A 15,157-nucleotide genomic window follows, 5' to 3' on the forward strand; every position below is an offset into this window, starting at 1 on the left:
TCAGTTGTGGAATGACCTGCTGGTTGAAATGTGCCTGATGACCTCATTGAAGGTCTTTAAGCAGGCATTAAAGACTCTATTATTCTGGCAGGCCTTCCCTTTTTTAGAACTCTTGTTCGTTTTGCTGACTTTTGTATACTGTTTTTAAGCTGTGTTGTTTTATTGTTGGATTTTTAAAAAAAGGTTTTAGTTCAAAGTTGTTTTTAGTTATGTGTTGTTTGTATATACTGTCTGTATGCTTTTCTGTAAATGGTTTTTAAACTTTGTATATTGTATTTTAATGTTTTAACTTTTATAAACCACCCAGACAGCTTCGGATATGGGGCAGTATAGAAATGTAAATAATGATGATGATGTTTAGATAGAAAAAATAACCTACAATTCCCAGCATGCCCAGCCAGCCCTGGCTGGGCCATGCTGGGAATTGTAGGACTTTTTTTCTGTCTAAGCATGGATAGGATTGTGCCCTTAGGGGCACATGAGTATTGCTACATGAACTTGGATGTGTCTATATTACCTGTCTGGCATGATGACTATGAATCCTACCTGCAGATCCTGCAGTGGACCGTTTTTTTCTGAGTTTTTTTCAATTTTTCCTGGATTCCACAGACTTACAGACCAGTTTTTCACTTGGGGAGGGGGGAAATTTACACTAATCCACAATAGCACTAATTCGCATGAAGTAATGTACATGAGCACATTTGCGTAAGTACACATTAGCACTGATGTGAATTCGCACAAGAATAATGAAATTCTGGTTTAAAAATCCGCTTCTGTCATTGAGCAGACGATGGAACAAAAGACACCTGACAATCTGTGAAACAAAGATGGAATGGATTTAACAAAAACTGTACTCCCCTAGACACATGGGTGAAATCAATCAGGTGTAGTTTAACTAGAACCAGGCAGATTGGGGTGCCCTGTTCTCCTTATCATGAGCAGTAGCCTTTATTCTTTTATTTTTTGCTGCTCTTCACTGTTTTACTATTTTGAGGTGATTTTTTTTTAATGAGAACCACTCTGAATCTCTACAGCTGAACAAGGTGATTAATACAATTTACAATCCAATAAAAATCACAAACATAATTGCTGCAGCAGAAGCTGCTGATGCCAGGCATGGGCCCTCTGTATTTTTCAGCCTGGGATCGTATTCATAAATAGTGTTCACTGCCTCATGGGAATATGGGCAGCAAGTGTAACATTTTGTCCAGAGGCCTGGAATTTCTCCACAGCCATTTGAACTATACCTCCACAGCATGCAGTTCATTTCCATAATGGAGGGCCTCTGCTATTGCAGCTATCACTGCACAAAGAAGGATGACTGCAGTAGGCTCACAAAGCACTGTTGATAAGAATTTGGACGGCATCATTTGTTAACACAACAGCTTTCCTCATCGGTACTGGAAACAAAGCAGCCTTTTGTGTAAATCATCCAGTGCATACTTTTGAAGTGCCTTTCCCTTTAACTGAATGATCTGATATTTTCAGAAGTGGTATGGAAAGGGGAAAAAATCTATATGGTATATAATGACAATGACATTTCTTATGTATATCGTTTGATGATGGTATACTTGAATTGCAACATACTCGGTTGGTAACTATGGATTTCCCGTTACCTAAACCGTATTTGTGTTGCAGTTTTCCATTATGTTTAGAAAAACCTGGGCAGACTGTGGCTTTGTTTTGTTATCATTATCAGGGAACATAATCTTCCCCAGCCTCTTCTCTAGAGTTGGTCAGATTATTCATTGTGAATGCAGACTTACCCATTTGGGAATGGTGTACTCATTTTTCATAAGTTTGGATGAACACATTGCAGCTTTGTGGTTGCTCATTCGCTGTCACCGTTTAGTCATTTTTCATGACTGGTGATAGATTGGCTGCAGCCCCAGCTTCTGCTTTGGTTGACTTAGACTTTTAACAGCACGAAAAGAACCATTGGGGGAGAAATAAAACAGTGAATGATGTCTGGCAACATAGTGGACCACACAGTTGTGGTGCAAATATCCAAGGCCTCAGGCTGCTGCAAGATTCTCCTGCACAAGCCACGTTGAAATGAACTGTGCTCTTTCATAGCTCACATTTGTTTCCACCCCTTCTTGGAAGGGGAGGACCTTAAACAGATGTTCTCCTGTCCTGGAGCCAAGCACTCACAGCCACACTTTCTGTCATTTCTCACTGGGTGCATTGCCTTTGGAGACTAGGAATTGGGGATCATGAGAGTCTTGCTGATAAAGGTAATGAATCTTTCAGGAGGATTTTGTTTGGGGTGGGGTGCTGACTCAGGGGGCCCTAGCTTGGCAACTACCAGCTCAAGGAGCTCAGATGCATTGGGTTTGTCATGTCCCCTGGCTTTGCATCTTATGCTACTGGCTCACCTAACTTCTTTGGACCCTTTCCTTCTGTGTTGGCATCGTGGTCACTCTTCATGGCTAGGGTCATGACAGATCTGATGATCTCCTCCTCATCATCTCTCTCAGCTCTTGATCGGTTACCAGGATGATGCATCTTGGTCAGGCCCTGGTTTCTTAAATAAAGCAATGGTCAACTGATCCTGACCCTAGGGGAGTACCAGCATATTTCCACTGGGCTCTACCTTTTGAAGGACAAGGCTACTAGAACTTTGAAAGGTGATGAGAGATCAGGCACATTAGAGGATATTGCAGGGGAATTACTGACATATTTTATATGGGTCAGTATTGGAGATTACCATTCTCCAAGGAAGGGGATATGGAAGAAAGTTACTGTTAGAAATCTGGCAAAGGTTAAGTGTGTTGAAGTCTCATCTGAATTGTATTGGACCCTACAGCATGTAATTCTCACTTGCCTTAGTATGATTTAATAACAGCAAGTCTTATAACAATACTTAGCACTTACACAGAAGTTTGGTATGTTCAGAGCACTTCACATAAATTATCTTATTGTAATCCTTACCCGTATTGCAGATGTAGGGCTGAAACTGAGGCCACCAAGTGAGTTTATGGGAAAAGATGAGATTGAACAGATTTCCTTGCATATATATTTAGTCTTTCAACCACTACGCTGCATTGGCTCGCTTAAGCATGTGTAACTTTCTCTGAATTGCACCCATTGAACCTGATGAGAAAAAAACTATTTGGGATACAAGCTACATCTAGAGTATCATATACCACCTGGAGATTCTAAATTCACTGCATGAGTGTCCCACTCTCTTTACCTTTCACCTGAAAAGTTCTCTCCAACTTTCTAGTAACTCCCCAGGACGGCAAGGGGAACCATGTACAGCTATCTATTTCAAGTAAGAGCATATATTTTTATGGTGCACTTAAAATCAGGCACATTTGTAGCAGTTCAGATAATTGTGTTGCTTCTTAAATTGGCCTTGAAGTGCCAAAAAAAGACCTCTAACAGCACTGATTAGATTGAGTTTAATTTCCCTGATTTAGACATTAAATAGGAGCTGCAATTAAGCATCACTGACTATCTTTTGGAAGTATATTTTTAGAATGAGCATGCACTTCAGCAGCGTTAAACCATTATTCAGTGTTTAGTCCTACTTGAAACTTGCTGAAGTCTCTATCTAAATTCTGCAATTACATTCCTTGATTCCAAAAGAGATGTCCACCCTCTTTCTCGGGCTGTGGTTTATCTTTATATTTGATTTTAAATCAGGAATGCAGCTTGCAGATGATTTCAATCCACAGTTTCCTAAACCCATGATTTTCATACTTTCCACCTTTAAGGAACCCTTGAAACATCAGCCAGGGATGGACAGACTCACCCATGCCCAGTTTCGCTGGGTGTTTTCTGAGCTGCTGCTGCAGGTCACTGCATGAGTCTCTGGACAGCTCTGCAACCATCTGGTGAGCACTGCAGGGCTGCCCATCCTCAGCAAACCACCAGTTTGCACAAAATGGTGTCTTGGAGTTTCACGGAAAAGTAACGTTACATAAATGGTGGCCTTAAAGGCACCATTTACGCAACTTTACTCTTCTGTAAAACCCCAAGCCGCCGTTTTGTGCAAAATGGCAGCTCGCTAAGGGGATGGGTGGCCGCCAGGTGCTCATGGATCATGCAAGCACCCAACAGACAGGTCCAGTAAGGGGCAGCGGATCAGCAAGTGGGGTCCAGGGGGCCAAGCAGAGGAGAATCCACCAGACTCCACCCTCCTCTCGGACTGCTGCGACATCAACATAACTGTTTGCAGAGGAAATTCAAGTTGTGTTCTAGGGTTCATCCAAGGCACTGACCAGATCTGTTAGGATTCAGCTGAGAATTTGTCTTACAACACTTCCCTGCCTATCTAGATTATAGGTGAAGATCAGTAGTAGGGGACAAGCTTCCTTTCAGGTAAGCTAGTCCACCATTGTTGGGGCCACAGTGGCTTAGTGGTGAAGATGCTGAACTGCAGACCGGAAGGTCGGCAGGACAGCAGTTCGAGACCCGAGTGCCGCGTGACGGAGTGAGCTCCCGTCTTCAGTCCCAGCTCCTGCCAACCTAGCAGTTTGAAAGCAAGAAATTGCAAGTAGATAAATAGGTACCGCCTTGGCGGGAAAGGTAACAGCATTCCGTGCACCTCGGTGTTTAGTCATGCCGGCCACATGACCACGGAAGCGTCTTCGGACAGAGCTGGCTCTTCAGCTTAGAAACGGGGATGAGCACTGCACCCTAGAGTCGGACACGACTGGTTGGGGACACCTTTAGTCCACCATTACTGACCATCTTTTTGTAGAACTGCTGATTTTCTTAGATGATACCCCAATGTACTTGTTTATACTTCTATCCTGTTCTTACTTTAAAAGCTCAGAGCAGCCTTCATGGGCTTCCTAGCACTCGAGACCAAGATCAGATCCATTCAACCTTCGATGCTCCCAGGCCATTCATATGGAGTTCCATGACAGTTGTTATTTCTGAATCAGAGGTTTTGTAGTGTCTTTCTCACTAGTATTAGCTGAAGCTAGTTTTGCTTTCATTTCAATACAGCTTCTTAGGATCCACTACACGCACTGCCTAAAGCCTTTCTCCATCTCTAATAATACTAGAACATGGGGTCATCCCTTGAAGTTGATTGGTGGGAGATTCAGGACAGATAAAAAGAAGTAGTTCTTCACACAGCACATAGTTAAGCTATGGAATTTGCTACCACAAGATGTAGTGATGGCCACCAATTGGGATGGCTTTAAAAGGGGGTTAGACAAACTCCTGGAAGAGAAGGAATTTGGCTACTAGTCCTGACGGCTACTAGTCCTGATGGCTATGTGCAACTTCCAGCATCAGAGGCAGTATGCCTATGTACACCAGTTACTGGGGAACATGGGCGGGAGTGTGCTGTTGCACTCATGTCCTGTTTGTGGTTTCCTGGTCAATGGCTGGTTGGCCACTGTGTGAACAGAATGCTGGACTAGATGGACCTTTTGTCTGATCCAGCAGGGCTCTTCTTATGTTCTTCTGCCACCATTTTTATTATGATTTCTCTATCCAGACACTGATGATGCAAACGTGAATGGAAAGATAGGAGGAAGAGGAGGGGATAGAGGGAGGAACTGCTTTCAAAATAATGGCTGAACTGGACATGAATGACAACAATCTTAGAGTGAATGACAATATTCGCCTCCCCAAAGATGTGATTTGTGTTTCAAGAGCAGCCTCCATTGGCACTAAGAGGCTTACTTTGAATTGTAAGTAGCAATGTCAGAGAGGTGATTTTAGGTGAGACTATGGCAGAGAGAGAAAGAGTTAAACTTCTCCTTCTCATCTCCCACTGCCCTGAGGCAGCCCAGGTTTCAGGGTGTCTGTATGAATGTGTTTAGCATGCATAAATATACATGTTAATCACATTCATGCAATTAAGGTCACATCTAGTTTGAACCTAAGGCAGAAGGGGTAAACATATGGACAACAGGGAGATAAGGATGGGACCCTGAGGCTTTCTACCCTCTTCCTCCAAGCCATTCCACAGGACCTAAAGAAACATTCTGTGAATCAGCATAGTGGAGCTATGCAAGATAATTGCTCTTATTCTTTTGTAAGTGCGCATGGCATCGATTTGGATTGGGATCATGGCACTCCAGGAAGGGGGAGTGCCATTATCCCCCCCCACACACACACACCTAATTTCACCCCCTGCCTGAGGTGGGGGGAGTGAAAAAGAAAAGAAAAGAAAAAAGTCTCCATTGGAGTCAATAGAAACATTTTTTATTTATTTAGCACCCCCACCCCGCCACTCCTCTGCAGTGGAATTTCAGGAAACACAGGAGGACATTTTAACATACACACCCTCACAGAGCACTGTGATGCTGATCTGAATTGGGTCTGTGTACACCTACACAAGAGTAAGGGAAACTATTGTGCATAGCTACACTATAGCCTGGTTGACGCATAACAACAAGCCAGAGTATGGCTTCGGTATGGGTTGTTGTTGAATTCTGGGTTCCTGTTGAATCATGTTTTTTTGTTGAATCATGGGTTGTCATCACATGCAAACTCTGCACTATGTTTTAACTGTAGGTTGTTAACCATTAACAACCAAAGAAGAGAATCCATGATTTGTTGTTGGGTTGCAAACTCTGGGCTGTTCATGGTTAACAGCCCATAGTTAAACCATAGTTCAGGGTTCACATACAATCACAACCCATGATTCAATGACAACCCATACTCAACCCTCAGTCAACCTGTACTCTGGGTTGTCATTACATGTGAACCAGGTCTATGCATGATTAGGGGAATATGTAGTTTGGCCCTCAGACTGGCTGCTTATGGGGAGTCATTAGATATTGGAGCCCCTTTTCCACCTACTGCACTCAGCTTGGGGGTCTTCTCCCAGAGAGAAACATACTTTAAACATGTTTCATGGGCTGAGAGAGTGGCTTCAGACACCATATTTCCCTGTGTGATGGTTAGTAATATGGGTACCATTGTTGCTAAATGTTCAAGTTAGCAAATTATAGTCTCCCCCCCCATCCCAACAACAGGTGTGTTATTCTAATAATGTGATTTCCAGACGCCATCCAACAAGAAAAAGACACTTGTAGGTTGCATTTTGATAACATATTGCCCTCTTCTCTGCAGGTGTTGTTTAATGAGAAACTATTTCCTGAGCACCACAGGGCTAGTCAGAATCTGGAACAATATGATGAGCAAAAAAGGAAGGCAACTAGGAATAATTAAATACCCCTTTTTAATGGTTCTTTTAAAAATGAACTAGTGCCTAAAAATTCCGTCTCACAAATTAGTCCTTTAGGACATGTCATGAGTATAGCTGAGGAACAGTTCCAATGAATATTAAGTTAATGTGGCCCTCAGGGGGCGGTTGCTTGACATGAGGCAGAATACCTTTTTCCAGATAAGCCAAAATAGGTTTTGTCTTCTTTCTATATGGTAATTAGCATTTTGATGGGCTTTTGATGTTCCCAGATATCCGTGGAATACAAGAGTTTTTGGACAAAGTATCTCAGCAGGGAATGGATGTAGCACTGCAGAAAGTAGAGAACAACATCAATAAAATGATCACAGGGCTCTTTGCCACCATGCGGATTGAAGAACTGAACCGCTACCGGGATACTCTGAGAAGGGCCATTCTGGTAATGAACCCATCAACAGCCAAGTCTTTCATTGCTGAGGTAAGTGTAACCACCAGCTGACATTTATTTTCACCCTTAAACTCACCCTTTTTCCCTGGAATTACATAGCTTTTAATTAAAGGTTTCTGTTTTCATTATTAAATGAAAATCTCATTGTTATGCAGTCCCCTTTCCCTACATATATAAAAATGTATTAATAAATTTATTAAAAAGATCTACATTTATTATCAATAAGATTATAAGATATCTAAATCTATATATAGATATGAGAGAGAGAGAGAGAGAGAGAGAGAGAGATTATAATCTTATTGATAATAAATGTAGAACTCATGGGTTTTGGTTTGTTTTTAAAGAGCTCCTAACATAACACATTATGGTGATGGGGCTTGTGTAGTTTGGCATCCACAGGAGAATTCACTTGTACTCCTGTGAGTAAAATATTCAGAAACTGTAAAATGATTTGCTTCCAAACTCATTAGCATTTATGGTTATTGTTTGGCTAATTACCTCGCTGTCTGATTTATTCCGTTACATTTATTTCACGGTTGTAGTTTATTGGCATGTTTCTTTTTTAAATATCAGGTTACCCAAAGAGGCCTTTTGAGAGTACTATGTCCACAGTCTAAATCATTTAATGAATTTCGGGTGGATGGGGAGAGCAAGAAACACTAAATGTTGTGAGTGCTGCTCATAGTGCTTCTCCTAGTCCTCAGACAGTGAACTCCTGTAACTGGAAGCTTCCAACCGATGACCAAAATAGCATTAAAGAATTATTAATGCATGACTAGTGAATGTATCTGCTACTAGTATACCACTAGTGAAATGGTGAGGATGCTTGGATTCTTCAGCATGGTCCAGCTTGCCGTTATGACATTCAAATAAGGGAGAGGGCAAAGAATGAGGATTGCTATAAATCACACTGACCCTTAACTTCACATTGGAAGAGCCTTTTCCTTACTGCTTTTCCTATGGGGATGGGATATCTGGGTATCTCTAGGGTGAAAGGTCACAGGTCAGGAGGGTACTGTTGCACTCATGTCCTGCTTGTGAGTTTCCTGTGGGCAACTGGTTGGCAACTTTGTGAACAGAATGGTGGACTAGGTGGACCCTTGGTCTGATCCAGAAGGGCTCTTCTTATGTTCTTATGTTCTCCAAACCTCCTATCCTTCTCAGCTTTTTGATGAAACCTCTCCTGCCCATGAGGCAAAGTGGTTCACTAAGAGGATGTGTCCTTCAGGAAGAGGGGGTTTCTTACAGGCTTGATTGCACATATGATTTCTGTGTATCATTACTTACAGAGCAATCCCATTGGGGTGAGGAGAAAGTCCACGGTAGAGAAACTGCCATTTCCTAAGTCCTGCCAGCTCAACTTCCCCACCTACTCCACATGGAATTTGTATCTTCATTTTCCTCCTGTTGACACCAATGGGAGGAAAATTAACTGAGCCAGCTTCAGGGCTGGCATAATTCCTGTGCCTTATTTCTACAGGGAACATAATTCCTTGGGGCAATACGGGGGCATAGGATCCTGCAGATCTACATCCTCCCCTTTTGGCAACTGCAAGATATGGGTCAAAAACAGGTCCAGGTGATATGAAAATTGGTGGCAGTTGCACTCCAGATGGCAGAATAGTAGTTTATGGCTTAGCAAAGATGGCCTCCCAAAAATGTTCCACCTTATTTGTAGATGGCAAAATGGGGGGAGGGCAGATGGTCGAATATTCTGCTGTGGGGGAGACAGAATGGGGGTGGGGAGAGACTGAAAAAGAAAATCCTCATAAAATGTTTCATGAAGGGGAATTATCCTTGACATGTGGTGAGGATACATATTTCCTTAATTTCATCTGTTAAATGTTGGAGGTATAACAATTCAAATATATCGAATGCTAATTTCCCCCTTCTGCACCTTTGCTTAAGATTAAAGGAAAAGAACTGTGCGTATATAAGAATAATGAGTTGGATCCAGATTCAGTCATACTTGTAGATCCACTGAAATCACTGGACGTACATTTCAATGGGTCAGTTCTAAGTATGACTAGTCTGGATCCAGCCCAGTATATACTAACACTAATTTTTGTTGCATTCTCCTTTGTCTACTCCCTTCAGCCCCACCTGGCATGACCAGTGGTTAGGAATGATGAGATTTATAGTCCAAATCATCTGGAGAACACCAGGTTGAGAAATGCTGTTCTAGGCAATATCATTTATAAGTACACCAAAGCAGAGAAATTCAACCATGCATAGGCATGCTCAGCATTGACACTATTAAGAATGCATCTCCACCCAGTGACCCCTGAACTTGCAACATCGAAATATGTAATGTCTCTCTTCCTGTGATCCCAGTGTCTACAGATTAAGAATGCAATCCTATGCATGGCTGGCTGGGGCATGCTGGGAGTTGTAGTACTTTTTTCTGTCTAAACATGCATAGGATTGCACCTTTAATAATTTAAACAAGGTCCATTGCAACCTTCAGAAGTGAATAAGTACTTAATAAATAAACTTCTAAATATTCACAGATGAAACAACACTTAAAAGAAACAAACAAAAAATCCAAAACCACCTATCAGGAAAACTAAAAATAGGGCAAAGGATTGTATTCTGTTTCATTTCAATGTATGGGTTTTGTGTGTATTTGCATTTTTTAAGGAGTGTAATGTATGTGCATACATTAGGAATAATTTAAAATGCTTTGCAGGATTATAGAATTTACATTTTCCATTGTATTTGCCATATTTCATGTAGTTAGAACAACAAGCTACCTGTGCAGAATACTGAACATGTATAATGATATGCAGTGCATCTAATTTATAATGTTCCACTTTAAAACAGCAAAAGTTGAATCACTATTATTTATTTATATAGTGCAACCACAGTACATTTTAGAATTATTGCATTGGAAGGAAAACTAAATGCACCATAATTCCTGCTCCCATCACAGCACTTGTTTTGTTTTGTTTGTTTTTAAATTAACTTTTTAACAATTAAGCTCAGTTCTTACCATTTGCATTGTGTGTGTGTGTGTGTGTGTGTCTGTGTATGTATGTGTGTGTGTATAGTAATGTGCTAAAATTTAGTGGCAGTGGTGTTGATGATGCCTGTGGTGTGATTGGCTTGGTTCCCTGCCAGTCACAGGGGGACTTAGGGCACAATCCTATGCAGGTTTAGAAAGAAAAAAAGTCCTACAACTCCTAGTATGCCTCAGCCAGAATGGCTGGCTCAGGCATGCTGAAGTTTTAGGACTTTGTTCAGTCTAAACATGCATAGGATTGTGCCCTTAACTGCTGTGATCCTAAAGGTCACTTCCTAGAAGACCACACAGAAGGGCAGGACAGTCAGGAGGACCTAGGCAAAGACCAGTAGGCGAATCTGAGCCTTAGGGAAGGAGTAGCCAGGGCCTAAGAGCAGAAGCTATCGGAAGCAGAGGCAGAGGCCTTGGAAAGCAAAATTAGAGCAGGAAGTGATCCAGAACAAAGCAGAGAGGAGGGCCAAGGCCAGAGGGAAAGACTTGAAGTGAAGGAAGACAGGGATAGAGAGAATGTGCAGAGAGGAGAGCTATACGTGACCAAGAGCAGTTGAGGAGAGCTCAGCATATCAATTTGGACGTGGCTGCAGGCCTCTAGAATAAATACTGGTTAGAATTTAGCCAGTCCATCATTTGTGTTCTGTGACTTGCCTTTTAATAATAAATAATACATTTGTTTTAGGCAATGGCAAAGTTAGCACAATAGGTTGTGTTTTTTTTAAAAACAAATCTAGTAGTTATTTTAATTAATTCATTTTTGTATTTATTTAATGTCTTTGTATCCCATTTGTACCCCACTTTTCCACCTCCACAATATAAAATCAAATATTTAAGTAGTCAATATATTTTGGGAGGGTACAAATTCATTCATGACTAGTCATCAGATCTGAGCTGAGGAGAGAATAAAAGGGATTTCTTTTTGTGATGTTTGTGGTACTGAAAGTGTATTTCATTAAGATACTCACTTCAAAGAGCAGAGACAAGATGCGGGTTTGTTAAGCTTAGTTTCTTCATCTGATGTATAGGGTTAGAGAAGCTTGATCTAGGCTTCCTATATTTCATGACGGTGTGTGGTTATGCACATGCCTCATAAGATTCCATAATGATCTTTAGGCAGATAATTTTACTTTTTAAAAAATGACCTATTCTGTCTCTTGACTCAGCTCTGAAACAAAACAAAACAAAACATAAGGTTCTTATGAACACAAAACATACTTACAATGTCCATTCACTTCTCTGCTACCTACCTCCTTCCTATGCACCTTTTCCATGTTCCTTCAAAATTGCCATTGAATAGGGCATGCTGAAGCAAGAAAAAAAAAAAAACTTTAAAAGGCTTTACTCTTAATTAAGCAGGCAAATTGAGACAATATCAAATGTGAAGATGTCTTCAAATCCAGATGGACTTCCAAGCTTCAAATGTTTAGGTGGTCAGAGGCTCCCAGTTTAGTAATGTGAAGCAATAAGACGACTGGGGAGGTTCAGAAGGCTGCTGCATTGCCAGGGTGCCACAGCTGTAGCTGATTCCTCTCAGGGCTCTAGATGCCTTGCATGAGGTTGAGAGATCTCTGGGAGGATGTGTGGCATGTATAGGGTGGCCACTTACATATCACCAAAAAAGAGGAAAGGCATCACCCCAAAAGAGGACACCAATTTACATAACATTTGCATACACAAATGTATGTGTAAAGGTGCAAATTTAGAAATAACAGTATTACTTAAATATAACAAGACATCTCACTATTGTGGAGAAGACTGACAAGGGGATTGGTGTGCCTGATCAGCCTGTCGTCCAGCTGGGCAACCTCAAGGCCCCTGCTGCCCTCCCTCCGTATGGTCCTTTAACTTTCAACCAGACTTGGACTGGACAGCTCCTGAAATAGAGCACAGCTTCAAAGAGAGGACTGTCCTCTGCCAGCTCTCCAAAATAGAGACCGTCTTCTGTAAAGTGGGGCACCTGGCCACCCTAGCACATACTTTAAAAGGCTGGGTGGTGGGGCGGATGATCAGCCATGCCAGCTGGCTCTGCCTTTGGTAGCAGCAGAATACAAGGTGGAGGAGGACAATTAAGGTGCTGTTAACTCCCACCCCTCTATATCTGAGGCCAGAAGACAGACGCAACCCTTTGGTGCTCTGAGATCTTGACAAATGGAACCATTATGTTTTGTTTCCTGCCCCAGTTCCTAGGGGTTCAGGACAGCAGAAATGGTGGTGGTTTTCCCTGCCCCCTCACAAGAACCCGTGAGATACATCAGACTGTTTAAAGCTGCCTTCATTTAAATGTGTGATTCGCTTGTGTGGTTGAAGCTAGGTATCTCAGAGGAATCTGTTTGGGAGGTGGAGCTCAGCAAGCTTTGGCCAGCTACCCCGCCCCCCGCCACCCCAGACTCTGACCCGACATCCATCAGCTGGCTCAACTCGGCCTTTGACGAGTCGGGCCAGCTGTGGATTTTTGCCCTTCACGTGGTGGCAGCAGAGGGTGGGACGGGAGTGCTATGGCCCATGGCGTTCCCCTCTCAGTCTTTCCCTCCCATGCTGCTGTCGCCATGCAATTGTAGTCCCTCTCTCTGCCAGAATTGGCCCTGGTTTTGTGCCGCTGATGCCGCAGAAATACAGGAGGGGAGTATCCCTCTTCCGCATGCTGCTGCTGCCACCACTGCTGCCACCATTGCCATGTTCCCTCCATCTGTGCCACAGATGGAAGGAATGTGGTGGCAGTGGTGCGGTGGAAGAGCAGGAGGGGACTGTTTCTCTCCCGCTCTTCTGCCACGCTGCCGCTGTCACCACCACCATGTTCCTGGTGGCAGGGAGGGAGGGAACATTGCAGTGGCTGCAGCAGTGACTGCCGCAGCAGCAGGAACTTGGGGTTTATCTTTGCACACATGGCCCATTTACGCCTGTAATGTCATGTAGATTGGGCCTTTATGGCCATCATATGCACAATATTAAACTTATGGAAGTTCCCAACTCGCCAAGTTTTTTCGCAAAATGGCGACCATGGAATGACGGGCACTCGCAGACCGCTCTGGGTAGGTGCAGGCAATTCGGCAAGCATGGGGGTCATACATGAGCAAGTCCGGGGGTGCGTGAGTGGAGTCAGCAGCTCAGTGGGTACCCAGAGGACCCGGCCAGGGGCTGGGGGCATCTGTCCATCTCTACTTGCCAGCAATGGGTTGCCTCGAGGAAGACGAAATATGTTCATGTAGTGTTTTTTAAAGGCCTTTCAGTACTGCAGCTCCTTTGATTTACAAGCTGAAAAGTACGAGCTGAAATTACTGCATTTGACATCAGGGGTTGTCAGGAGTTTTGTATTCTCTACAGATGACTTCTTCTACTGAGATAATAGGCATGTGACGTGGTTAAGAAATCACAAACAGTATTACTGTCATACATAGGTAGGTGCGTAGAAGGCTGACAGTTATCACGAGGTGGGGGAAACGGTCCTCAAAACTGGACTTGCCAACAGTATGGCATTAAATCTGGGTTTTCAGGCACTAATGAGCATGCCCAACAAAATCATTCAATAGAAAACAGCCACCACTGAAAGTTGAATACACTGTGCAGCTTTTATTCAGGAAAGATATGACAATCAGTTTAAGTGCTTCTGACTTAGGTTCTGTCCTAGTCAGGATCTGTTCTTCCTATTGCAGATTGCAGGACCCACTTTGGTACATTTAATAGGGTAGTCTATGGGATGACCCTGCATATTTCTTCTTACAGTCAGCTTGGCCCTCACTGAGACTTTTGGAGGAATCATAAAGAGCTGGAGAACAATCACAGTGATGTGGTGATAGGGAAGTGGAGAGAGGAATCATAGAATCATAGATTCATAGAATAGTAGGGTTGGAAGGGGCCTACAAGACCATCGAGTCCAACCCCCTGCTCAATGCAAGAATCTAAGTCAGAGCATCCCTGACAGATGGCTGTCCAGCCTTGTCTTGAATGCCTCCAGTGTGGGAGAGCCCACCACCTCCCTAGGTCATTGGTTCCATTGTCGTATTGCTCTAACAGTCAGGAAGTTTTTCCTGATGTTCAGCCAGAATCCGGCTTCCTGTAACTTGAGCCCATTATTTCCCGTCCTGCATTTTTGGGGTTTGGTGCCATCAGTATGCTGATGACACCCAACTCTATCTCTCCTTTCCATCCAAATCCAAGGAAGCTGTTCTAGTTCTCAACTGGTATCTGTTGTCGGTAATGGACTGGATAAGGGCAGACAAATTGGAGCTTAAAGTTAATCCAGACAAGACTGAGATGCTTCTACTTAGTCAAAAGGCAGACCAGGGAATAGAGATTCACCCTGTGGTGGATGCAGTTTGGGTGCACTCCTGGACTTGGCCTTGAACCTGGGTGCCCAGGTTTGGGTGGTGGCCAGGAGTGTGCTTGCATAGCTGAGTCCAGTGACCCTACTGTGCCCATTCCTAGAGATGTCTGATCTGGGCTTGGTCTTGCATGCCTTAATTACATCCCGTTTGCAAATGTAACACACGAGTTTTATTTGTGACTGTACACTGCCTTGAGTGCCATTTTTCTTGGAAGAAAGGCAAGGTACAAATTAGGGCTGTGCAGAGACTCC

The 15,157-nt window shown here is 43.0% G+C and overlaps 1 protein-coding gene across 1 annotated transcript in view; it reads left to right on the plus strand.

The window, feature by feature from the left end:
• Positions 1 to 15,157, plus strand: part of GRID2 (glutamate ionotropic receptor delta type subunit 2) — a 1,421,890-nt gene that overhangs the window by 819,067 nt on the left and 587,666 nt on the right. The window contains exon 4 of the mRNA XM_084855634.1: positions 7,393 to 7,598. Within this exon, the coding sequence (XP_084711760.1) occupies positions 7,393 to 7,598 (206 nt within the window). The remainder of the gene's footprint in view (positions 1 to 7,392; positions 7,599 to 15,157) is intronic.

This window comes from Heloderma suspectum, chromosome 5, assembly GCF_057233095.1.
Source record: "Heloderma suspectum isolate Gila_16-S chromosome 5, 16-S_ref, whole genome shotgun sequence".
Lineage (NCBI taxonomy): Eukaryota > Metazoa > Chordata > Lepidosauria > Squamata > Helodermatidae > Heloderma > Heloderma suspectum.